At 43.7% G+C, this 26,475-nt stretch overlaps 2 protein-coding genes across 2 annotated transcripts; one reads left to right on the forward strand and one right to left on the reverse strand.

The window, feature by feature from the left end:
* The first annotated feature begins 1,316 nt into the window (after positions 1-1,316).
* LOC135553113 (integral membrane protein 2C-like) lies at positions 1,317-14,790 on the forward strand. The gene is made up of 6 exons (XM_064985223.1): positions 1,317-1,537; positions 3,308-3,454; positions 3,756-3,944; positions 4,052-4,162; positions 9,958-10,105; positions 13,493-14,790. Exons 1-6 carry the CDS (start codon positions 1,442-1,444, stop codon positions 13,582-13,584), a joined length of 783 nt encoding a protein of 260 aa, XP_064841295.1. The 5' UTR covers positions 1,317-1,441; the 3' UTR covers positions 13,585-14,790.
* Positions 14,791-15,814: 1,024 nt separating this feature from the next.
* Positions 15,815-18,085, reverse strand: lpar5b (lysophosphatidic acid receptor 5b). Its single transcript, XM_064982758.1, has one exon. It carries the CDS (start codon positions 16,960-16,962, stop codon positions 16,033-16,035), a length of 930 nt encoding a protein of 309 aa, XP_064838830.1. The 5' UTR covers positions 16,963-18,085; the 3' UTR covers positions 15,815-16,032.
* Between the last annotated feature and the right edge of the window lie 8,390 nt (positions 18,086-26,475).

Consider the following 26,475-nt stretch of genomic DNA (forward strand, 5'->3'; position numbering starts at 1 on the left):
CATGGATGGCCTATGGTGAAAAAGAATGTCCCTGGTATAAGTGCTGCTGACAGCAGTGGCACTTCTAGTGTTGAGACCATGAAGGTAGTGGAAAACAAAAGTAATGGAAAATTGTGATTATGTTTGATGCGACCACAAGGTCTCATCTACACCCTATTTGATTAACCAATGCCGTTAAGAGATCAGGGAAGTAACATGAGCCTGGTTCATTGGTAATGGTAGACTGTTTATTCTGTGCTGACCATGTCCAGCAAGGGAAGATTCTGAAAAGTCAATGGGAAGAAAATCACAAGTCATGTCCCTGGAGCTTCGGCTAGGCTGAGGGGGGTCATTTCTGGGGTTCCACTATCTATGTCCATATATGATATAAAATGTAGAGGGGGTTATAGTGGTTAAAGCCAAAATGCTGTTTAGTAAGAAAGGGGCAGAGAAGTGAAAGCCTGTCAGTATTATTGTTTGAGAAGGTTGTACCTAAGAAAGAACAGATGAGCTTCCTGTCTTTCACTGTTAGAGTTTGTCCCACCCCCATTAAGGTGATTTAAATGCCAAAGAATGAGAATCTGTGCAAAGGAAAGAAAATATGTGCCAAGTGTGGAGGGGAACATGATTAGGGTGAATGTAGAAACAATGTCAAGGTTAAATGTACTAATTGTGTGAGTGGACACTGCAGCATTTGGTGGATGCCAGGTGCAGAAAGAGGCTGGAGAGGCCCAAAGATATACAATTACTCATAATGTCTCTTATGCAGAGGCTGCAAGGCAGATTGGTGGAACTATTAGGCAGAATGATGGAGATAACAGGGTTACTCCTGGAATAAGTGGCCTGTATGGTGGACCGAGAAAATAAGTTCACTTCATCCATGCTACTGTTCTTTGATGAAGAGTCTCTCCTTTTTGAGCTCCAGAGTGGCACAGTGGTCTAAGGCACTGCATTTGGGGCTTGAGTCATCACTACAGACCCTGGTTCGATTCCAGGCTGTATCACAACTCGAGTCCCATAGGGCAGCGCACAATTGGCCCAGCAACGGCCCAGCATCGTCTGGGTTAAATGAAGATTATAAATAAAAAATTAATTAAGTTAGGATTCGAAAAGATACCCTGTAAGCGCTTTTTGGGGGTCTTTGTGATTTCACAGCCAAGTGTAGGGATGTATTTTGGAGTGGACTGTGATTGAAGAAGTGTGACGTGTTTTATTTTGTATGATTTCGTTTCACCCCATTCCCGAAATGTTAATTGTTTTATTTCTTATTCAATAAACCATCCAGCTAGTGGCAGTAATGTACATTCAACTCCAACCGCCGTGAAACCCCATCGAAGAAGAACAAGACAACCAGATACATTGTGTCAGTAACAACAGTTAAGGCTCACATACGAGTAGGGGACCTAGCTACCGTAGCTAGAGAAAACGAAACCCACCCGATTAGTCTTTGATAGGAACAGCAATGGTCAAGATCACTTTCCTGTCCGTCGCGGGTCAGAAAGTCGAGAAGGAGGAGAATGATGGCGAAAAGACCGAAATTCTCATAACCCATCCGATGGTAAGTTAGTGATGCATTTTCGTTGTGGTTGCAACATGATATCGCGTTGTGTGCATTGCCCTTCGATAAAACAGCTAACTGGCGCTACCTCTAATAATTATTAAGTCGCGCGCGGGGCATTTTACTTGAAATTTACCGGCACACTGAAGAACGCAGCAGGTGCTTTAGAACATTATTTGAGGTCAGAGCAGCCATTGCCATTTGGCAGGAAATAAAACGATGCTGTGCGGCTAACAAGCTATTTGTGGAAATGTCTGCACTTTGCCAAATAGCCGATTGAATGAACAAAGGGGCACTGCTAACATTACTATTGAACATAATTAAGTGGATGTTCTTAGACAAATTAGCTTTATCAACATCAGTTATTTAGGCAAACGTTAGGCTATGAGAATTGAACGATAAATTATTAGCTGTAAGAACCTAAACCAAGGAGTATCAAGTTATTACTTTTGCTTTAAGCATAAACCTATAATGTTTGCTGTGGTTAATGAATAATTATCTCTTGGCAAATGTGAATGGATTACAAGAAAAGCATGTTTACCAAACACAGGCAGCAGACAAAATGGCAGATGGAGGTTACTACTGCTTGCCATGCAAGTTCATATTTCATAAGCAGCATCACTGTGCCATCAGGAGGCTACAGTTCTCAACCTGTGATGCAGTGGTTCTAGGAAAGCTTCGCTCCCCAGCATGTTGCAGTTTCAAATATGCTTTGCTTTTAGTCAGCCACTTGCAGACAGTAATGAGCTACAACTAAAGCCTTAGACGTGTATTTTATCAAAGGTTAGAAGGATGCATCTAAACCAATTAGGGTGTATGTCTGCCTGTTTTTATCTCAAAGGGAAGTTGGCAGTTGCCTATTGGCCATTATCTTCTATAGCGTTTGTTGGAAATGTAGACAGACCATTGTCATGTTCTCAGTCCATGTAAGGCCCTCCTATCTCAATCAGTAGGAAAGGAGAACACTGGTAGCTATCTGCCTCTGTGGGGAGCACAGACATGCATACATACATGCATACGCACACACCCACACACAGACAGTGAAAATTATGTGTAGTCTATCCCTTCGTCCTTGTGCATTTTATCTCCTAGTTTATCCTTCAACACAGGTTGTCATAACACCAAGGTTTTTGGTAATAGCAATGTCAGGAGAATTTCACTCCAAGTACCAGCTAAGAATAACTTGCTTTTTTGTATCCTACGCTCAGAGCTCATCCTCCAGGATAAATGTACCTATCCACCCACGTAGTTGCACATATACGGTAGAAAGCCAACCCGTGACACGCTGCCAACACACCGGGGGAGCGTGTGGCAGGGGCAGATGGGGTGAGAGACTAGGGGTGGTGCCACATTACTAACCACTGTCATCCCTCTCTCTGCCACCCACGTTGCTGTTTCCCTGCTAAAACATGCAGATTTATTCCACCTACCGCAACTATAGCGGCAGGTTTCAGGATTCACTTTTGTAGTCATCTTTCTATCTAAGAGCAGATACATAATACTCCTAACCCAACCTGACTTAGTCTGCCCTGTCTTGATGTGACCATAGAATATCTGTGAAACACTAGCTGTGAGTATCCTTTTTACCTAGGAGAGGAGGGGAGGGGGGGGGGGGTGATAATTAAGTAAGTAAGCCTTGGGCAAGAAAGCTTTGTCGGAGTTTGTTCATAGCGTGAGGCAGCTTGATGTAGAAGTACACGCCCTGGACAGGACACTAGCCTGGTGTGATGTGTGTGTATTCATGTATGTGACCCTGTGTCTCCCTGTCAGGAGGATGATGAGGAGCTGGTTCTGCCTCTGCGCTCCCAGAGGTCTCCTCTGAACGGCCTATGTTGCCTGACCTCTGGCCTGGTGGTCTTCATGTCTGGCCTGGTGTTGGCCTCCATCTATGTCTATCGCTACTACTTCATACCCCAGGTACCTAGCATCTACATACAGTGACAGTATGAGACAACACTCTGATTATACCACTTAGGCCTATCCTCTATTGTCCTATCTTTTGATGTGGGATTTGTAAATGTGCTTCCTGGTGTAACTGCCTCTGATGGTGTTGTTGTTATGATCTACATTGGAGATCAGAGTTTTCCATTTGGTTATCAGCACGTTGGTCTTTCTATCCCAGTCGGGGATCATGGAACATTTAATAATAGTAGAGACTGATAATGAACATGATAGTTAGTGATAGCCTTGCTAACGGTTCCCCTGGGCCTTGACCTAGATCCCAGAGGAGAGTCTGTTCCACTGCAGGGTTCGTTATGAGGACTCAGTGTACGCCCCTCTGAGAGGCAGACAGGAGCTGGAGGAGAACGTGGGCATCTACCTGGAAGACAACTATGAGCAGATCAGCGTGCCTGTGCCCCATTTTGGAGGAAGTGACCCTGCTGACATCATCCACGACTTTCACAGGGTGAGGAGGACAGAGCACATGCACACGCATACACACACCTCTTGTAAGATGGAGAGTCAATCAGCCAGGTTTTGGACATTTTTAATTAGTTTTCTCTATGTCACCAGGGACTGACAGCCTACCATGACATCGCTTTGGACAAATGCTATGTCATCGAGCTCAATACCACCATCGTCATGCCCCCACGGAACCTCTGGGAACTGCTGGTCAATGTTAAGGTAACATAAGTCCTCTGTCTCTGTCTGTCTGAGATACCATCTCTCATATTCCACAACCTATTATGTTCTCTCTTCCTTCTATCCCTCTCAATTAAATTCATAGGGCTTTATTGGCATGGGAAACATATGTTCACATTGCCACAGTAAGTGAAATAGATGATAAACAAGTGAAATAAACAATAAAAAAGTAACAGTAAACATTACACTCACAAAAGATCCAAAGGCATAGATACATTTCAATTGTCATAGTCTATATACAGTGTTGTAATGATGTGCAAATAGTTGAAAAGTAGAAAAGGGAAAATAAATAAACATAAATATGGGTTGTATTTACAATTGTGTTCTTCACTGGTTGCACTTTTCTTGTGGCAACAGGTCACACATCTTGCTGTTGTAATGGCACACTGTGGAATCGATCAAAATTGGATTTGTTTTCAAATTCTTTGTGGATCTGTGTAATCTGAGGGAAATATGTGTCTCTATGGTTATACATTTGGCAGGAGGTTAGGAAGTGCAGCTCAGTTTCCACCTCATTTTGTGGGCAGTGTGCACATAGCCTGTCTTCTCTTGAGAGCCAGGTCTGCCTCTGGCTGCCTTTCTCAATAGCAAGGCTATGCTCACTGAGCCTGTACATAGTCAAAGCTTTCCTTATTTTGGGTCAGTCACAGTGGTCAGGTATTCTGCCACTGTGTACTCTCTGTACTCTCTGTTGCTAAATCTTTCCAATATGTCAAGTAATTATATTTTTGTTTTCTCATGATTTGGTTGGGTCTAATTGTGTTGTTGTCCTGGGGCTCTGTGGGTTCGGTTTGTGTTTGTGAACAGAGCCCCAGGACCAGCTTGCTTAGGTGACTCTTCTACAGGTCCATCTCTCTGTAGGTGATGGCTTTGTTATGGAAGGTTTGGGAATCGCTTCGTTTTAGGTGGTTGAAGAATATAACGTCTCTTTTCTGGATTTTGATATTTAGCGGGTATTGGCCTAATTCTGCTCTGCATGCATTATTTGGTGTTTTACATTGTAAACAGGGGATATTTTTGCAGAATTCTGCATGTGGAGTGTCAATTTGGTGTTTGTCTCATTTTGTGAATTCTTTGTTGTTGAGTGGACCCCAGACCTCACAACCATAAAGGGCAATGGGTTCTATAACTGAATCAAGTATTTTTAGTCAGATCCTACTTGGTATGTCAAATTGTATGCTCCTTTTGAGGGCCCTTCTTGCCTTGTCTCTCAGATCGTTCACAGCTTTGTGGAAGTTACCTGTGGTGAGGTAGGTAGAGGTGTGTGTATAGTTTGTTGTGTGCTCTATGGCAACAGTGTCTAGATGGAATTTGAATTTGTGGTCCTATGAACTGGACCTTTTTTGGAACACCATTTTTTGTCTTACTGATATTTACTGTCAGGGCCCAGGTCTGACAGAATCTGTGCAGAAGATCTAGTTGCTGCTGTAGGCCCTCCTGGGTTGGACAGAACCCAGTACCAGATCATCAGCAAACAGTAGACATTTGACTTCAGATTCTAGTAGGGTGAGGTCAGGGGCTGCAGACTGTTCTAGTGGCCTCGCCAATTTGTTGATATACAGTGCCTTCGGAAAGTATTCAGACCCCTTGACTTTTTCAACATTTTGTTACGTTACAGCCTTATTCTAAAATGCCCCATAATGAAAATGTGAAAAGTTGATTTTCTTTTGTTGTAAGGTCCCACAGTTGACAGTGCATGTCAGAGCAAAAACCAAGCCATGAGGTTGAAGGAATTGTCTGTAGTGCTCTGAGACAGGATTGTGCCGAGGATTTGGGGAAGGGTACCAAAACATTTCTGCAGCATTGAAGGTCTCCAAGAACACAGTGGCCTCCATCATTCTTAATTAGAGGTTTGGAACCACCAAGACTCTTCCTAGAGCTGGCTGTCTGGCCAAACTGAACAATCCGGGGAGAAGGGCCTTGGTCAGGGAGGTGACCAAGAACCCAATGGTCACTCTGACAGAGCTCTGCAGTTCCTTTGTGGAGATGGTTGTCTTTCTGGAAGGTTCTCCCATCTCTGCAGCACTCCACAAATCAGGCCTTTATGGTAGAGTGGCCAGACGGAAGCCACTCTTCAGTAAAAGGCACATGACAGCCCGCTTGGAGATTGCCAAAAGGCACCTAAAGGACCCTCTGACCATGAGAAACAAGATTCTGTGGTCGGATGAAACCAAGATTGACCTCTTTGACCTGAATGCCGGGCGTCATGTCTAGAGGAAACCTGGCACCATCCCTAAGGCATTATGGTGGTAGCAGGTTTACCTTCTAACAGGACAGCAACTCTAAGCACACTGCCAAGACAAAGCAGAAGTCTCTGAATGTCCTTGATTGGCCCAGCCAGAGCCCGGACTTGAACCTGTTAGAACATTTCTGGAGTGCAGCGGCACTATCCAACCTGACAATTACATGACGTAAACGCTGCCCGTTTCTGCATAATTCAAGCAGACAATGAGCCCCATCGGGTCTTTTTAAAAATGGCGGGTGGGGAAGCGAAACTAATGCGTGAAGTTGAGAAGGAGCGATGTGTGGGAAAATTGCTTTTTTTCACTCGATCTGTCCAACTTATCACCTTATCACCTCTAAAATGTAAATAAAGCACTAAAGAGTTTACATAATGACATTACATACCTATTTGAAGGTTTGTGTCATTTGAATTGGGTTTTTGGGCGGTGCTAAAGTGATCTTAAAAGTAAACACCGGCTTTAAGAATGATAATCGCATGCAATGATGATGAAAAAAATGACTAGGTACCCCCCCTTACCCCCGTCACTGTCCATTTCTTGTTTTTAAAGGATGATAGAAGTGCTCCACCTGGTGGAGAGAGATTGTAAGACAAAATAGTTGCTTTATGCATGCTGTACGTTATGACATGACACGTCAAGATGTAACGGGGGGTCAGTTTTTTTTGTTCAACTTTTCTGCAATACTATAGAGCCATTACCATGTCGATCAACGCTTGAATAGAAACCTAGTTCACACCCCTGATTTTGACGTCAACACAGTCGCTACCGTCCCATTAGTTTTCTTTGTAGCCTCGTTTGAATGTTGCGGTTGCGCACATTTGTTTGAGATCACACACATAACGTTAGCTAACGACCCAGACAGCTAATGTTAGCTAACCAACCAGGTACATTTACATTTGCATTACATTTAAGTCATTTAGCAGACGCTCTTATCCAGAGCGACTTACAAATTGGTGAATTCACCTTCTGACATCCAGTGGAACAGCCACTTTACAATAGTGCATCTAAATCATTTAAGGAGGGGGGTGAGAAGGATTACTTTATCCTATCCTAGATATTCCTTGAAGAGGTGGGGTTTCAGGTGTCTCCGGAAGGTGGTGATTGACTCCGCTGTCCTGGCGTCGTGAGGGAGTTTGTTCCACCATTGGGGGCCAGAGCAGCGAACAGTTTTGACTGGGCTGAGCGGGAACTGTACTTCCTCAGTGGTAGGGAGGCGAGCAGGCCAGAGGTGGATGAACGCAGTGCCCTTGTTTGGGTGTAGGGCCTGATCAGAGCCTGGAGGTACTGCGGTGCCGTTCCCCTCACAGCTCCGTAGGCAAGCACCATGGTCTTGTAGCGGATGCGAGCTTCAACTGGAAGCCAGTGGAGAGAGCGGAGGAGCGGGGTGACGTGAGAGAACTTGGAAAGGTTGAACACCAGACGGGCTGCGGCGTTCTGGATGAGTTGTAGGGGTTTAATGGCACAGGCAGGGAGCCCAGCCAACAGCGAGTTGCAGTAATCCAGACGGGAGATGACAAGTGCCTGGATTAGGACCTGCGCCGCTTCCTGTGTGAGGCAGGGTCGTACTCTGCGGATGTTGTAGAGCATGAACCTACAGGAACGGGCCACCGCCATGATGTTAGTTGAGAACGACAGGGTGTTGTCCAGGATCACGCAAGGTTCTTAGCGCTCTGGGAGGAGGACATAATGGAGTTGTCAACCGTGATGGCGAGATCATGGAACGGGCAGTCCTTCCCCGGGAGGAAGAGCAGCTCCGTCTTGCCGAGGTTCAGCTTGAGGTGGTGATCCATCATCCACACTGATATGTCTGCCAGACATGCAGAGATGCGATTCGCCACCTGGTCATCAGAAGGGGGAAAGGAGAAGATTAATTGTGTGTCGTCTGCATAGCAATGATAGGAGAGACCATGTGAGGTTATGACAGAGCTAAGTGACTTGGTGTATAGCGAGAATAGGAGAGGGCCTAGAACAGAGCCCTGGGGGACACCAGTGGTGAGAGCGCGTGGCGACGAGACAGATTCTCGCCACGCCACCTGGTAGGAGCGACCTGTCAGGTAGGACGCAATCCAAGCGTGGGCCGCGCCGGAGATGCCCAACTCGGAGAGGGTGGAGAGGAGGATCTGATGGTTCACAGTATCGAAGGTACAATATTAGCTAGCTTGAACTAGAAAAGCACACGGCTCTGGGAAGGTCTATCTATACCTGTTGTATTCAACGCATGTGACACAAATTTGATTTGAAAAAAGATTGGAGTAGTGGTTTATCAATCTCCGTTTTGGATAGATAACTTTTCTTGTTGTTTAAGTGTAACCACTACTGGGGAAGTTGGAACGGTCTATAGATTCTTCAATTACATTTAGCTGATTTCTGATGTGCTGTTCCTTCTTTTCCCGTTGTGTATTTCTATATTGTTTTAGTGATTCACCATAGTGAAGGTGTAGGCTCAGGTTTTCTGGGTCTCTGTTTTTGGCTGGATAGGTTTCTGAATTTCATTCTTAGGTTTTTACATTGTTCATCAAATATTTGTCATTGTTGTTAATGTTCTTAGGCTGTCCTCTTGAAATTGTTAGATTTGATAGGAAAGCTGAGAGGTCAAATATACTGTTTAGGTTTTCTACTGGTAAGTTTACACCCTCACTATTACAGTGAAATGTTTTGTCCAGGAATTTGTCTGAAAGGGATTGAATTAGTTGTTTTTTTAGGAGGTTTCTATACCACTTTCCTTCCATCTATAGCATTTCTTAATATTGTGCAGTTCCTTTGGCTTTGATGCCTCATGATTGAGTATTTGTTCAGTAGACTGTGATCTTGCTGCGATCTGGTAGAGGTGTCAGTGGGCTGACTGTGAACGCTCTGAGAGATTGGGTTGAGGTCCGTGATGAAGTAATTTACAGTACTTCTGCCAAGGGATGAGCTATCGGTGTACCTACCATAGGAATCTCCTTGAAGCCTACCATTGACTATGTACAGACCCAGCGTGTGACAGAGCTGACAGGAGTTGTGACCTGTTTTGTCATAGTTATGTGTAGGGGGGGCATATTTGGGAGGGAATGTTGTCACCTCCAGATAGGTGTTTGTCCCCCTGTGTGTTGAGGGTGTCAGGTTCTTGTCCAGTTCTGTCATTTAGGTCGCCACAGACTAGTACATGTCCCTGGGTCTGGAAATGGTTTATCTCCCCCTCTAGGATGGGCAAACATGTCTTCATTAAAGTATGGGGTATCTATTGGGGGGATATAGGTAGCACACACAAGGAAATGTTTCTCTGTTGAGATTAATTTCTAGCCAGATGTCAAATGTTCCTGTATTTACTAATTTTACTGAGTCTCTTCCCTGTTTCACACTTGGTAGTTTGGTGGATGGGACTACCAACTCTCTGTAACCTAGGGGGCAACCAGTGGGTCCATTTCCTCTATACCATGTTTGTTGTAGGATGACGATATCTTTAGTTCCAATTTCTTTGAAGTCTCTCTCCTGTCCCTTCTTTTTCTCTTTCTGAATTCTAACCCTGTCTACCTCCCCCTCTCTGTCTTTTAGAAGGGGACGTACCTTCCCCAGACCTACATTATCCAGGAGGAGATGGTTGTGACGGGGAAGGTTCATAACATGCGCCAGCTGGGGCCCTTCATCTACCGCCTGTGTAACGGCAAGGACACATACCGCCTGAAGCGCCACGCCCGCAGACGTAGGTTGGGGAGAGGTGATGGGGAGGTTCAGAGCCTTGTATATGGTTGTGGGAGTCACTCAGGGTCTGAATGGTCCACCTACAGTGCCTTGCAAAAGTATTCATCCCCTTTGGCATTTTTCCTATTTTGTTGCATTACAAACTGTAATTTAAATTGATTTTTATTTAGATTTCATGTAATGGACATACACAAAATAGGCCAAATTGGTGAAGTGAAAAATGAAAAATACTTGTTTAAAAACATGTAAGATCCTAAATAAGCCCCTAAATAAGATCTGGTGCAACCAATTACCTTCAAAAGTCACAGAATTAGTTAAAGTCCCCCTGTGTGCCATCTAAGTGTCACATGATCTCAGTATATATACACCTGTTCCAAACGGCCCCAGAGTCTGCAACACCGCTTAAGCAAGGGGCACCACCAAGCAAGCGCCACCATGAAGACCAAGGAGCTCTCCAAACAGGTCAGGGACAAAGTTGTGGAGACGTACAGATCAGGGTTGAGTTATAAAACAATATCAGACACTTGGAACATCCCACATAGCACCTTTTAAATCCTTTATATAAAAAAAAGAATATGGCAACACAACAAACCTGCCAAGACGGCCGCCCACCAAATCTCACAGACCAGGCAAGGGGGGAATTAATCAGAGAGGCAACAAAGAGACAAAAGATAACCCCAAAGCTCCATGGTGGAGATTGGAGTATCTGTCCATAGGACCACTTTAAGCCAAACCGAGTTGGGCTTTAAGGAAGGGAAGAGTGGGCAAAAAGTTATTGCTTAAAGAAAAAAAGAAGCAACCATGTTTGGTGTTTGCCAAGAGGCATGTGGGAGACTCACCAAACATATGGAAGAAGGATCTCTGGTCAGATGAGACTAAAAGTGAGCTTTTTGACCATCAAGGAAAACACTATGTCTGGTGCAAATCCAACACCTCATCACCCTGAGAATATCATCCAGCATCATGCTGTGGGGATGTTTTTCATCGGCAGGGACTGGGAAACTGGTCAGAATTGAAGGAATGATGAATGGCGCTAACTACAGGGAAATTCTTGAGGGAAACCTGTTTTCACTCTTCCAGAGATTTGATGCTGGGTCGGCGGTTCACCTTCCAGCAGGACAATGACCCGAAGCATACTGCTAAAGCAACACTTGAGTGGTTTAAGGGGAAACATTTAAATGTATTGGAATGGCCTAGTCAAAGCCCAGACTTCAATCCAATTGAGAGTCTGTGATATGACTTGGATTACTGTACACCAACTTGAAGGAGATGGAGCAGTTTTGCCTTGAAGAATGGGCACAAATTCCAGTGGCTAGATGTGCCAAGCTTATAGAGACACCCCAAGAGACTTGCAGCTGTAATTGCTGCAAACGGTGGCTCTACAAAGTATTGACTTGGTTGGTGAATAGTAGAGGTCGACCGATTTATGATTTTTCAACACCGATACCTTAAAGATTATTGGTGGACCAAAAAAAGCCAATGTCGATTTTTTTAATTTTAATTTTATTTTTTTACATAAAAAAATAATAATACAAAATGTAAAATAGTAATAATGACAATTACTACAATACTGAATGAACTTATTTTAACTTAATATAATACATCAATAAAATCTATTTAGCCACAAATAAATAATGAAACATGTTCAATTTGGTTTAAATAATGCAAAAACAAAGTGTTGGAGAAGAAAGTAAAAGTGCAATATGTGCCATATAAGAAAGCTAACGTTTCAGTTCCTTGCTCAGAACATGAGAACATATGAAAGCTGGTGGTTCCTTTTACCAGGAGTCTTCAATTTTCCCAGGTAAGAAGTTTTAGGTTGTTGTTATAGGAATTATAGGACTATTTCTCTCTCTACCATTTGTATTTCATATGCAGTACCTTTTTGACTATTGGATGTTCTTATAGGCACTTTAGTATTGCCAGTGTAACAGTATAGCTTCCGTCTCTCTCCTCGCCCCTACTTGGGCTCGAACTAGGAACACATCGACAACAGCCACCCTCGAAGCAGCGTTACCCATGCAGAGCAAGGAGAATAACTACTCCAAGTCTCAGAGCGAGTGACGTTTGCAACGCTATTAGCGCTCACCCCGCTAACTAGCTAGCCATTTCACATCGGTTACACCAGCCTAATCTCGGGAGTTGATGGGCTTGAAGTCGTAAACAGCGCAATGCTTGAAGCACAGCTGGCAATACGCACAAAAGTGCTGTTTGAATGAATGCTTACGAGCCTGCTGGTGCCTACCATCGCTCAGTCAGACTTCTCTATCAAATCAGACTTAATTATAACATAATAACACACAGAAATACGAGCCTTGGGTCATTAATATGGTCGAATCCGGAAACTATCATCTCGAAAACAAGACGTTTATTCTTTCAGTGAAATATGGAACCTTTCCGTATTTTATCTAACGGGTGGCATCCATAAGTCTAAATATTGCTGTTACATTGCACAACCTTCAATGTTATGTCATAATTACGTAAAATTCTGGCAGATTAGGCTGCCCAAACTGTTGCATATACACTGACTCTGTGTGCAAGGAACTCAAGAGAAGTGACACAATTTCACCTGGTTAATATTGCCTGCTAACCTGGATTTCTTTTAGCTAAATATGCAGGTTTAAAAATATATACTTCTGTGTATTGATTTTAAGAAAGGCATTGATGTTTATGGTTAGGTAGACATTGGAGCAAGGACAGTCCTTTTTTGCGAATACCTACCGCATCGATTATATGCAACGCAGGACATGCTAGATAAACTTGTAATCTCATCAACCGTGTGTAGTTAACTAGCGATTGATTGCTTGATTGTTTTTTATAAGATAAGTTTAATGCTAGCAAGCAACTTACCTTGGCTTACTGCATTCGCGTAACAGGCAGGCTCCTCGTGGAGTGCAATGAGAGGCAGGTGGTTAGAGCGTTGGACTAGTTAACTGTAAGGTTGCAAGATTGAATCCCAGAGCTAACAAGGTAAAAATCTGTCGTTCTGCCCCTGAACAAGGCAGTTAACCCACCGTTCCTAGGCCGTCATTGAAAATAAAAATGCGTTCTTAACTGACTTGCCTAGTTAAATAAAGATTGATTAAAGGTGTAAAAAAAAAATGTTATCAACTTGAAATCGGCCCTAATTAATCGGCCAAACCTTTAGTGAATAGTTATGCACGCTCATGTTTACAGTTTTTTGTGTTATTTCTTGTTTCACAATAAAAAAATGTTGCGTCTTCAAAGTGGTAGGCATGTTGTGTAAATCAAATGATACAAACCCCCCAAAAATACATTTTAATTCCAGGTTAAGTCAACAAAATAGGAAAAATGCCAAGGGGGTGAATACTTTCGCAAAGCCACTGTATTCTCTTGTCTAATAAGTCTTTCACTGTCTGACTTGTAGGCATCAACAAACGGGAAGCGGCGAACTGCCATCGCATCCGCCATTTTGAGAACACGTTTGTGGTTGAGACGGTCATCTGTGATGGAGCGTAAACTGTCATGAACGTCGGGCACGACACCCTAAGGCACAGCCACCTCTCTAGCCACTGTAGCGCATCCCTGTGTAGATATTTTGAATTACGTTTCAGCTGCACTTTAACTATGGTTTTGTTCCTTTGTTGATACGTTTTACTGTCTCTTTAAAATACAAAAAACACTGTCAATTTTTGTAATTGTCAGTAGTGATGTTTTCCTTTGCTGCAATAATACATGTTTTTCTCTGTGATTTACCTTTGATTAAATAGTTTAATGTAGCAGTACCCCTAAGCCTATTATGATGGGGGTCGATTTAAGAGAACTGTGTGACGCCTCACTTGTCTGGGAAGACAACCATTTCCATGTGTTGTCAATGTGAGTGTAATTGATTTCCATGCTCTTGAAATTACTGCTCGTCCCTGTTTTGTAATAGGACCCTGTGCTAAGGCAAGAAATCCTGTTTCTCAGCAAACACCCAACCTAATGTTGTGCAGCATCACTTTCTCTTGATCTTTGTCTCAGTGTTTCTGTCACTGCACCCCTCTTGCTTCTCTCTTTCACCTGGTCTGTCTTCTTCTTTAGCTCAGTCACCCTACCAGACTAAAGTTTTTTTTTAAATGTGAATGTCAGTTTAAGAACCAGTGTCCCTATAAAGTGAGGTAGACAAATTAGCCATTATTAGTCTTTGCATGTTTGCACCTGCATTGTAAGTAAAATCTAGAATCATGTACATGACATACTTGCTCTTCACTTACTGTGTGCAGTTATGTAATATTATACCAGATTATTTCTAGCCAAGCTGCCCTTGCCCCTGTGAAAGCATAAAAGAAAGTTGCTCCCCCTTTTTCCATATGAAAGCATCAAAGAAAGTTGCTTCCTCCATTTTAATGCCCCTCTTATCACCTCTTCATTATTTGGTCTTTCTTTCTGGGGAGGTTGAGCCTCTCCCACTTCATTTGCACTCTTTATCGATGCTTCTGTGAGTCATTCTCGTAGAATTCTGTCTTGATTTCCCCCCCTGCATGTGTGTGTTCTCTGTAAGGAAAAACTGCGCTGTTAGAATCTTTTATAAGAGCATGTTTAAAGCCTTGGTCCAGAGTCAGAGACTGGACTAAAGTATTGACTGCTGTAAAGGAGCTTATATCTGTTAATCTCTCCCTTAGACTGGTCTGTATATTTTGTCTGCGGGTGAAGTCTTATCTGTGAATAAAGCAGTTAAACACCCGGGGGCTTCTGTCCTTTGTTCTTTCTAAATAAATGATAGTTGTTACTATATTGTGGGCATCATTGGGACATTTCGCTGTCCCGGTTCTCTTTGGTTCTGTGTATGTGCCACCAGCCTTGTTTCGTTGTCTGGAGGTAACGGATCATATCCTTAAGTGTCATTGGGTGAACATGTGAAACCAGACTGTCCTACAGTATGTAGGTTTAAGTGGACAGCTGTGGTATGATATGAGGTGTCTTTTAGTAAGGTAAAGTGTAAACATCTCATGCACTGACCTGTTTGGGCATAGTGGGAAAGTATGTTATTTTCAGACAGTTCATTGAGCTGTGTGACCTAGTTTTTATACATGGAAAAAGAGGACATGAGGAAAAGGAGATCTTAGTAGGTCCCAGATAACTTCTACATGTCACTCCCCTTCGGGCAGCACAAGATGTAGAGCCTTTTAGACCACATATTTCACATAGCCTATATCCAGTCAACATACATTGCTTGATTAGAGTTTTCTTAGGCCCAAAGGCATTGTCTTTTGTAAGATGGTATCTGCGAAAAGCCCCTATGTCGATTTCCCTTTTCTGATGGTTGAGGGATAAGCGTTGCAAAGGAGTGACCCCACCTGTTGGAAGACAATGGCTCAAAGGATCAATTTATTTGCATGCCATCTTTACACTGGCTTTCCTGTACTGAACTCCATAGTGACTCCTTATTTATAGTCTGTCTGCCATATATCATGGACACAGATGCCCCTCCATGTGGCAGGGCTCTGAGCTGTTGGATGGTTACTGCTGCCTGCCTGGCTCCTCAGCCAGGATCCTCATGAATTATTAACAAATTCACATGACTGTCTGATGTTTGAACCATTCGACAGTGGGAAATGTTGGGCACCCGGCCCTACATGTGGATGAAAGCAGAATTGAAAGCCTTAGTTATTTTCAGTACTTTTGGAAAAGGGACTGTAGTCGAACAAAACCTACATTCAGTAAATGTCAATGACTTCAGTCTTATTAACGATCAAAATCACGAAGATACGGTTGTAAAGTGTTTATTAAATAAAACTATTATATGAGCACATCTTAAAAGTACAGATGGGTGCAATTCAACTTACAGAAGAAGAGATGAACTGTTACAAAACAAGAAAACAAATGCCGTTTGGTAAAATAGAATTGAACATTTATAAATTGTGGACTATTTAGGAACACATGTTGACGCAGTTACTTCAAACTATCTTCACCGGTAGTCGTTTCTCACTGTGTCCTCCCTAATCTACTTTCATGTGATCTGGCCAGTGAAACCTCTATGTCAGAACGCTCTTTCGTCTTCCAGAAAGCATCTAAAGAGAAGTAGTACAACAGTGGATCTAGACAACAGTTGATGCTGGCCAGACAGACCATGGGCATGATAGCCTGCTTGATTTTGAGCATCAGCACGATGGAGGAGGGCAGGAAGAAGACAATAAACATCAGAAGGTTGATGGTGAAGATCAGCATGACATTCATCTTATTGTTGACCATGGCAGCATCGCTGAGGTGCCTGTGTAGCGTCCAGGACACCATGGTGGTGGAGACCACGTTGACCCCCAGCATGGCGAACACCAGCCCAAACTGCAAGTAACCAGCTATCTGCACATTCAAGGCACATTCTTGAGGAAACTCAAAGCATTTGTCAGTGGCATTACAGCTCTTCATCTGACTGATGAAGTAGAGGGCCTCTGGGATGTTGACTGCAACAATCAGGACCCAGATGAAGACACAGGCCTTCCAGGCATTGGTGGTGGTGCGGATGTGGCGGGTTCTTAGAGGGTAGACCACAGCCAGCAACCTGTCCAGGCCAATGAATGTGATGAAGACGGCGCTGGAGCGGATGTTGTTGCGGAACAGCATGGTGGTGGCCGTGCAGGCCTGGATGCCCAGGGGCCAGGTGCCTGTGGTGTAGAAGTAGACCCGGGTGGGCAGGGAGAGCACCAGCAGCAGGTCTGACAGAGCCAGATGGCTCATGAAGACTGCGCTGGAGGATTTGAGGCCGTGGCGGCGTAGCAGAATCCACAGTGACACAGCGTTGAGCGGCAGGCCCAGCACCATCACACAGCCGTACACCGTGGCAGAGACTGTATACACTGCACTCACACAACTCAGCTCCGGAGCGCTGTCCTCTAAGGTATCGTTGGTGTTGTTCATGGTGCTGTACTGTATCTCTGCTCCTTTTAAGACATACGCAGCTGTGTGTGTCTGTGTGTGTGAACTGAAAAGAGACAGAAACCACGACAAACCAGCAACTCAGTGCTCTGGTTTCCACTTCCTAGCAGAGCGGTCTGTATGAAGTTTGAGCTGTTCTTAACTCTGTTTTTGAAATAACAGTGTTGAAATAGGTGTTGAAACAGGAAGTGAGGGTACTTTTTTCCTTCTCAGCAAGGGCCGCCCATTCTATCTGCTAATCTGTTTGAAGACTCTTGATAACATGAATACTTTCTGAGTAACAAGTTCAAATGAGTCACCCAGTAAAATACTACTTGAGTAAAAGTCTAAAAGTAGTTGGTTTTAAATATACCTAAGTATGAAAAGTACATGCAATTGCTCAAATATCCTTAAGTATCAAAAGTACAAGTAAAAGTGTAAATCATTTAATTCCTTATATTAAGCAAACCAGACGGCAGCATTTTGTTGTGTTTTCAATTTATGGATTTCCAGAGGCACACAACACTAAGACATAATTTAGAAACGAAACATTTGTGTTTGTGAGTCCACCAGATCATAGGCAGTAGGACTGACCAAGGATGTTCTCTTGATAAGTGAGTGAATTGGACCATTTTCCTGTCCTGCTAAGCATTGTAAATGTAACGAGTACTTTTGGGTGTCAGGGAAAATTTATGGAGTAAATTCTGATGTAGGATAGAACAGTCATTGAAGTTGATTATGTACATACATGTATTGGTTGTCTTCTTTTAGTATATCATTGATATTTCCATGTAGTGTTTAATGATGGTATGAGTTAAGTCATTTTGAGGGTGGATTGTTGGGAAATTATGATTAATATGACTGAACAAATAATTTTAAATGGAACTGTAACTAAGTAAACTTATACTCTTACTTTACACCACTGCTAGATTGAGAGGGTGGATTACATCTGAGCAGTCAAATCAAATCAAATCAAATTTTATTTGTCACATACACATGGTTAGCAGATGTTAATGCGAGTGTAGCGAAATGCTTGTGCTTCTAGTTCCGACAATGCAGTAATAACCAACAAGTAATCTAACTAACAATTCCTAAACTACTGTCTTATACACAGTGTAAGGGGATAAAGAATATGTACATAAGGATATATGAATGAGTGATGGTACAGAGCAGCATAGGCAAGATACAGTAGATGGTATCGAGTACAGTATATACATATGAGATGAGTATGTAAACAAAGTGGCATAGTTAAAGTGGCTAGTGATACATGTATTACATAAGGATGCAGTCGATGATATAGAGTACAGTATATACGTATGCATATGAGATAAATAATGTAGGGTAAGTAACATTATATAAGGTAGCATTGTTTAAAGTGGCTAGTGATATATTTACATCATTTCCCATCAATTCCCATTATTAAAGTGGCTGGAGTTGAGTCAGTGTCAGTGTGTTGGCAGCAGCCACTCAATGTTAGTGGTGGCTGTTTAACAGTCTGATGGCCTTGAGATAGAAGCTGTTTTTCAGTCTCTCGGTCCCAGCTTTGATGCACCTGTACTGACCTCGCCTTCTGGATGATAGCGGGGTGAACAGGCAGTGGCTCGGGTGGTTGATGTCCTTGATGATCTTTATGGCCTTCCTGTAACATCGGGTGGTGTAGGTGTCCTGGAGGGCAGGTAGTTTGCCCCCGGTGATGCATTGTGCAGACCTCACTACTCTCTGGAGAGCCTTACGGTTGAGGGCGGAGCAGTTGCCGTACCAGGCGGTGATACAGCCCGCCAGGATGCTCTCGATTGTGCATCTGTAGAAGTTTGTGAGTGCTTTTGGTGACAAGCCGAATTTTTTCAGCCTCCTGAGGTTGAAGAGGCGCTGCTGCGCCTTCTTCATGATGCTGTCTGTGTGAGTGGACCAATTCAGTTTGTCTGTGATGTGTATGCCGAGGAACTTAAAACTTGCTACTCTCTCCACTACTGTTCCATCGATGTGGATAGGGGGGGTGTTCCCTCTGCTGTTTCCTGAAGTCCACAATCATCTCCTTAGTTTTGTTGACGTTGAGTGTGAGGTTATTTTCCTGACACCACACTCCGAGGGCCCTCACCTCCTCCCTGTAGGCCGTCTTGTCGTTGTTGGTAATCAAGCCTACCACTGTTGTGTCGTCCGCAAACTTGATGATTGAGTCCATATCTGAACAATGTATAATTTTGTATATGCTTCAATTCAGTATGAATAAATTACAAGACTCATTGTTGTAAATCCAATGGCTTTTGTTGATCAGATTAGTTAAGAGTTAGATATGCCCTCTGAGATATTCTGTGGAACCTCTAAGGATCTCAGCCTCCTAAAGGGCAATACTTGAATGAGGTCACAGGTGTGATGAGTGAGAATACAACGGAACATTAACTTGAAGGTTGGATGATTGATTTGAAAATGTGTTGGCCAGTGTTGGGTTCTGAGAATATGAATGCTGAGAGTGCTGAGGTTTAGAGGGTCTACATCAGAAGTTAATGGTTTTAGGAGGAAGGTATATACAGTCGTGGCCAAAAGTTTTGAGAATGACACAAATATTAAATTCCACAAAATTTGCTGCTTCAGTGTCTTTAGATATTTTTGTCAGATGTTAGTGTGGAATACTGAAGTATAATTCCAAGCATTTCATAAGTGTTAAAGGCTTTTATTGACAATTACACTAAGTTGATGCAAAGAGTCAATATTTGCAGTGTTGACCCTTCTTTTTCAAGACCTCTGTAATCCACCCTGGCATGCTGTCAGTTAACTTCTGGGCCACATCCTGACTGATGGCAGCCAATTGTTGCATAATCAATGCTTGGAGTTTGTCAGAATTTGTGGGGTTTTGTTTATCCACCCGCCTCTTGACGATTGACCGCAGGTTCTCAATGGGATTAAGGTCTGGGGGGTTTCCTGGCCACCAAAATATTGATGTTTTGTGCCCCGAGCCACGTAGTTATCACTTTTGCCTTATGGCAAGGTCCTCCATCACGCTGGAAAAGGCATTCTTCATCACCAAACTGTTCCTGCATGGTTGGGAGAAGTTGCTCTCGTAGGATGTGTTGGTACCATTCTTTATTCATGGCTGTGTTCAAAATTGTGAGTGAGCCCACTCCCTTGGCTGAGAAGCAACCACACATGAATGGTCTCAGGATGCTTTACTGTTGGCATGACACAGGGCTGATGGTAGCGCTCACCTTGTCTTCTCCGGACAAGCTTTTTTCCAGATGCCCCAAACAATCGGAAAGGGGATTCATCAGAGAAAATGACTTTACCCCAGTCCTCAGCAGTCCAATCCCTGTACCTTTTGCAGAATATCAGTCTGTCCCTGATGTTTTTCCTGGAGAGAAGTGGCTTCTTTGCTGCCCTTCTTGACACCAGGCCATCCTCCAAAAGTCATGGCCTCACTGTGCATGCAAATGCACTCACACCTGCCCGCTGCCATTCCTGAGCAAGCGCTGTACTGGTGGTGCCCCGATCCCGCAGCTGAATCAACTTTAGGAGACAGTCCTGACGCTTGTGTCATTCTCAAAACTTTTGGCCACCACAGTGTCCGATTTCAGATATGCTTTACAGCAAAAGCACCACAAACGATTATGTTAGATCACCACATAGCCACAGAAAAACACAGCCATTTTTCCAGCCAGAGTCACAAAAACCACAAATAGAGATAAAAAATATTCACTAACCTTTGATCATCTTCATCAGATGACACTCATAGGACTTCATGTTACACAATACATGTACAGCGGGGCAAAAAAGTATTTAGTCAGCCTCCAATTGTGCAAGTTCTCCCACTTAAAAAGATGAGAGAGGCCTGTAATTTACATCATAGGTACACTTCAACTATGACAGACAAAATGAGAAAAAAATATCCAGAAAATCACATTGTAGGATTTTTAATGAATTTACTTACAAATTATGGTGGAAAATAAAGTTTATCTCAATACTTTGTTATATACCCTTTGTTGGCAATGACAGAGGTCAAACGTTTTCTGTAAGTCTTCACAAGGTTTCACACACTGTTGCTGGTATTTTGGCCCATTCCTCCATGCAGATCTCCTCTAGAGCAGTGATGTTTTGGGGCTGTTGCCTGGCAACACAGACTTTCAACTCTCTCCAAAGATTTTCTATGGGTTGAGATCTGGAGACTGGCTAGGCCACTCCAGGACCTTTAAATGCTTCTTACGAAGCCACTCCTTCATTGCCTGGGCGGTGTGTTTGGGATCATTGTCATGCTAAAAGACCCAGCCACGTTTCATCTTCAATGCCCTTGCTGATGGAATGAGGTTTTCACTCAAAATCTCACGATACATGGCCCCATTCATTCTTTCCTTTACACGGATCAGTCGTCCTGGTCCCTTTGCAGAAAAACAGCCCCAATGCATGATGTTTCCACCCCCATGCTTCACAGTAGGTATGGTGTTCTTTGGATGCAGAGGGACGAAAGCAAACTTACATTGGGGCTGTGACCGGATCACTGGTAACTGGGAGACCGATGGGAGTACAGGGGAGGCTGTTATTCAAATGTCACATATTAGTGATCTTGACATGGGAGGAGAGTCTATGTTGTCAGGAAATGACCCATGTGTTGCAGTGTGTATATCCTCAGGTGAAAGCAGCACATGGGGAGCTGGAGATAACCAAGAGCACGGGCTGAATTCCGGAGATTGAGTGTACATCAAGATAGACCAGGCGGGGGTGTTGGGACAGTGTTGGTCTCGTCCATATGCAGTACTTCTTACAGCACCTGCAGCGTTAAAGATTGTCATATCTCACCTCGGTGGGTGCATAGTTCTCACGTGAAGTGAGGTCCAGATGCATAATGGGTGAGATTGAAGACACCATGACAGAGGAAGCAGAGCTAAAGAGAGAGAGAGAGCGGCTAGATTCCTCTGTAGACACGCAGATGGGTTTGGTCTACTTTAAACATCATAGTTGGGTTGGGTTAGCTACTTTATTGGTTAATGCATCATATGAAAGAGAATAGATGTTGGGGTAATTGTACTCTGAACAACATTTTGAAGGCATTGATGTGAAAGCATATACAGTGCTGAGTTACCTCAAGAGGGTGAGGCATTGATTAGGGACGCATACTTGCCTATCAGGTGGCAATGGAGGAGATGGGGAACAAAGTGAAAATGACATGGCTTGGGAACACCTCTCAGAAAATGGGGCCGGAAAGGGAAAGACTGGGCAAAAGCATGAGGAGGCTTTTTAGGGTTGTCATTTTTATGAAATCCAGCAGAAAAGTATCCTGGAGGCATAGAGTCAGGTGAAGAGAGAGTGGGAATTGTCATGGTCTCAGACGTTGGGTTTTCATGAATATATAATTATGCATGGCTTACCACATTGTTAATCTTGTGACTCTCAAACCCGAATCCAGGAGCATAATCATCGCCTGACACTAATTAGCATAACGCAACGGACATAAATCTTCCTAGAAAATCTTCCTATTCATGAAAATCACAAATGAAATATATTGAGACACAGCTTAGCCTTTTGTTAATCTTGATACTCCCCATCCCGGATCCGGGATCGTGAATAAAGCCTCAGGCTCATTAGCATAACATCAAGGAACCCACCAGGTACAACCCTAACTCTGTAAGAAAGGGCACCCTCATAGACGTCATCCTGACCAACTGGCCCTCCAAATACACCTCCGCTGTCTTCAATCAGGATCTCAGCGACCACTGCCTCATTGCCTGTATCCGCTACGGTGCCGCAGTCAATCGACCACCCCTCATCACTGTCAAACGCTCCCTAAAACACTTCTGTGAGCAGGCCTTCCTAATCAACCTGGCCCGGGTACCCTGGAAGGACATTGACCTCATCCCGTCAGTTGAGGATGCCTGGTCATTCTTTAAGAGTAACTTCCTCACCATTTTAGATAAGCATGCTCCGTTCAAAAAATGCAGAACTAAGAACAGATACAGCCCTTGGTTCACTCCAGACCTGACTGCCCTCGACCAGCACAAAAACATCCTGTGGCGGACTGCAATAGCATCGAACAGTCCCCGCGATATGCAACTGTTCAGGGAAGTCAGGAACCAATACACGCAGTCAGTCAGGAAAGCTAAGGCCAGCTTCTTCAGGCAGAAGTTTGCATCCTGTAGCTCCAACTCCAAAACATTCTGGGACACTGTGAAGTCCATGGAGAACAAGAGCACCTCCTCCCAGCTGCCCACTGCACTGAGGCTAGGGAACACGGTCACCACCGACAAATCCATGATTATTGAAAACTTCAACAAGCATTTCTCAACGGCTGGCCATTCCTTCCGCCTGGCTACTCCAACCTCGGCCAACAGCTCCAGCCCCCCCGCAGCTCCTCGCCCAAGCCTCTCCAGGTTCTCCTTTACCCAAATCCAGATAGCAGATGTTCTGAAAGAGCTGCAAAACCTGGACCCGTATAAATCAGCTGGGCTTGACAATCTGGACCCTCTATTTCTGAAACTATCTGCCGCCATTGTCGCAACCCCTATTACCAGCCTGTTCAACCTCTCTTTCATATCGTCTGAGATCCCCAAGGATTGGAAAGCTGTCGCAGTCATCCCCCTCTTCAAAGGGGGAGACACCCTGGACCCAAACTGTTACAGACCTATATCCATTCTGCCTTGCCTATCTAAGGTCTTCGAAAGCCAAGTCAACAAACAGGTCACTGACCATCTCGAATCCCACCGTACCTTCTCCGCTATGCAATCTGGTTTCCGAGCCGGTCACGGGTGCACCTCAGCCACACTCAAGGTACTAGACGACATCATAACTGCCATCGATAAAAGACAGTACTGTGCAGCCGTCTTCATCGACCTTGCCAAGGCTTTCGACTCTTGTCAATCACCATATTCTTATCGGCAGACTCAGTAGCCTCGGTTTTTCGGATGACTGCCTTGCCTGGTTCACCAATTACTTTGCAGACAGAGTTCAGTGTGTCAAATCGGAGGGCATGCTGTCCGGTCCTCTGGCAGTCTCTATGGGGGTGCCACAGAGTTCAATTCTCGGGCCGACTCTTTTCTCTGTATATATCAATGATGTTGCTCTTGCTGCGGGCGATTCCCTGATCCACCTCTACGCAGACGACACCATTCTATATACTTTCGACCCGTCATTGGACACTGTGCTATCTAACCTCCAAACAAGCTTCAATGCCATACAACACTCCTTCCGTGGCCTCCAACTGCTCTTAAACGCTAGTAAAACCAAATGCATGCTTTTCAACCGATCGCTGCCTGCACCCGCATGCCCGACTAGCATCACCACACTGGATGGTTCCGACCTTGAATATGTGGACACCTATAAGTACCTAGGTGTCTGGCTAGACTGCAAACTCTCCTTCCAGACCCATATCAAACATCTCCAATCAAAAATCAAATCAAGAGTCGGCTTTCTATTCCGTAACAAAGCCTTCTTCACTCACGCTGCCAAGCTTACCCTAGTAAAACTGACTATCCTACCGATCCTCGACTTCGGCGATGTCATCTACAAAATTGCTTCCAACACTCTTCTCAGCAAACTGGATGCAGTTTATCACAGTGCCATCCGTTTTGTCACTAAAGCACCTTATACTATCCACCACTGCGACTTGTATGCTCTAGTCGGCTGGCCCTCGCTACATATTCGTCGCAAGACCCACTGGCTCCAGGTCATCTACAAGGCCATGCTAGGTAAAGCTCCGCCTTATCTCAGTTCACTGGTCACGTTGGCAACACCCATCCGTAGCACGCGCTCCAGCAGGTGTATCTCACTGATCATCCCTAAAGCCAACACCTCATTCGGCCGCCTTTCGTTCCAGTACTCTGCTGCCTGTGACTGGAACGAATTGCAAAAATCGCTGAAGTTGGAGACCTTTATCTCCCTCACCAACTTCAAACATCAGCTATCTGAGCAGCTAACCGATCGCTGCAGCTGTACATAATCTATTGGTAAATAGCCCACCCATTTTCACCTACCTCATCCCCACAGTTTTTATTTATTTACTTTTCTGCTCTTTTGCACACCAATATCTCTACCTGTACATGATCATTTATCATTCCAGTGTTAATCTGCAATATTGTAATTATTTGCCTACCTCCTCATGCCTTTTGCACACATTGTATATAGACTCCCCTTTTTTCTACTGTGTTATTGACTTGTTAATTGTTTACTCCATGTGTAACTCTGTGTTGTCTGTTCACACTGCTATGCTTTATCTTGGCCAGGTCGCAGTTGTAAATGAGAACTTGTTCTCAACTAGCCTACCTGGTTAAATAAAGGTGAAATAAATAACGCAACGTTAACGATTTCTGAAAATCGCAAATAAAATGAAAATAATGCGCCTGCTCTCAAGCTTAGCCTTTTCTTAACAACACTGTCATCTCAGATTTTCAAAATATGCTTTTGACCCATAGCAAATCACTAATTTGTGTAAGAGTATGCTAAGCTAGCTTAGCATTTTGAGTAGCATTTAGCACGCAACATTTTCACAAAAACCAGATAACCAAATAAATAAAATCATTTACCTTTGAAGAGCTTCGGATGTTTTCAATGAGGAGACTCTCAGTTACATAGCAAATGTTCAGTTTTTCCTGAAATAATCTTTGTGTAGGAGAAATCGCTCCGTTTTGTACATCACATTTGGCTACAGAAACAAACCGAAAATTCAGTCACCAAAACGTCAAACTTTTTCCGAATTAACTCCATAATATCGACCAAAACATGGCAAACGTTGTTTAGAATCAATCCTCAAGGTGTTTTTTCACATATCTCTTCATTGATATGCAGTTTGTGGAAGCCTGCTTTCCCCTCAGAATTGCATGGAAAAATACCAGCAGCTGAAAAAGACGCACCAATTTCGATGGAGGACACCGGGCGGACACCTGGAAAATGTAGTCTCTTATGGTCAATCTTCCAATGATATGCCTACAAATACGTCACAATGCTGCAGACACCTTGGGGAAACGACAGAAAGGGCAGGCTCATTCCTCTCGCATTCACAGCCATATAAGGAGACAATGGAAAACGGAGCCTCAAAAATCCTGCTGGTTTCCTGGTTGCCGTTTCATCTTGGTTTTGCCTGTAGCTCCCGTTCTAGGGCACCCACAGACAATATCTTTGCAGTTCTGGAAAGTTCAGAGTGTTTTCTTTCCAAAGCTATCAATTATATGCATAGTCGAGGATCTTTTTGTGACAAAATATCTTGTTTAAAACAGGAACGTGTTTCATCCAAAAATGAAATAGCGCCCCCAGAGTTTCAAGAGGTTAATCACACTGTCATCTCAGATTTTCAAAATATGCTTTACAGCCAACGCTAGACAAGCATTTGTGTAAATTTATCATAGCCTAGCATAGCATTATGCCCTGCTAGCAGCAGGCAACATTTTCACGAAAATAAGAAAAGCAATCAAATTAAATAATTTACCTTTGAAGAACTTCGGATGTTTTCACTCACGAGACTCCCAGTTAGATAGCAAATGTTCCTTTTTTCCAAAAATATTATTTTTGTAGGCGAAATAGCTCCGTTTGTTCTTCACGTTT

This window comes from Oncorhynchus masou, chromosome 13, assembly GCF_036934945.1.
Source record: "Oncorhynchus masou masou isolate Uvic2021 chromosome 13, UVic_Omas_1.1, whole genome shotgun sequence".
In the NCBI taxonomy this organism is placed as follows: domain Eukaryota; kingdom Metazoa; phylum Chordata; class Actinopteri; order Salmoniformes; family Salmonidae; genus Oncorhynchus; species Oncorhynchus masou.

What these genes read in the sequence shown, in the direction of transcription:
- LOC135553113 (XM_064985223.1), top strand. Translation starts at nt 1,442, where the DNA reads ATGGTCAAGATCACTTTCCTGTCCGTCGCGGGTCAGAAAGTCGAGAAG. An exon ending in TTCTCATAACCCATCCGATG is followed by an intron (nt 1,538 to 3,307) that starts GTAAGTTAGTGA and finishes TCTCCCTGTCAG; the next exon opens with GAGGATGATGAGGAGCTGGT. An exon ending in GAAGCGCCACGCCCGCAGAC is followed by an intron (nt 10,106 to 13,492) that starts GTAGGTTGGGGA and finishes TCTGACTTGTAG; the next exon opens with GCATCAACAAACGGGAAGCG.
- lpar5b (XM_064982758.1), bottom strand. Translation starts at nt 16,962, where the DNA reads ATGAACAACACCAACGATACCTTAGAGGACAGCGCTCCGGAGCTGAGT.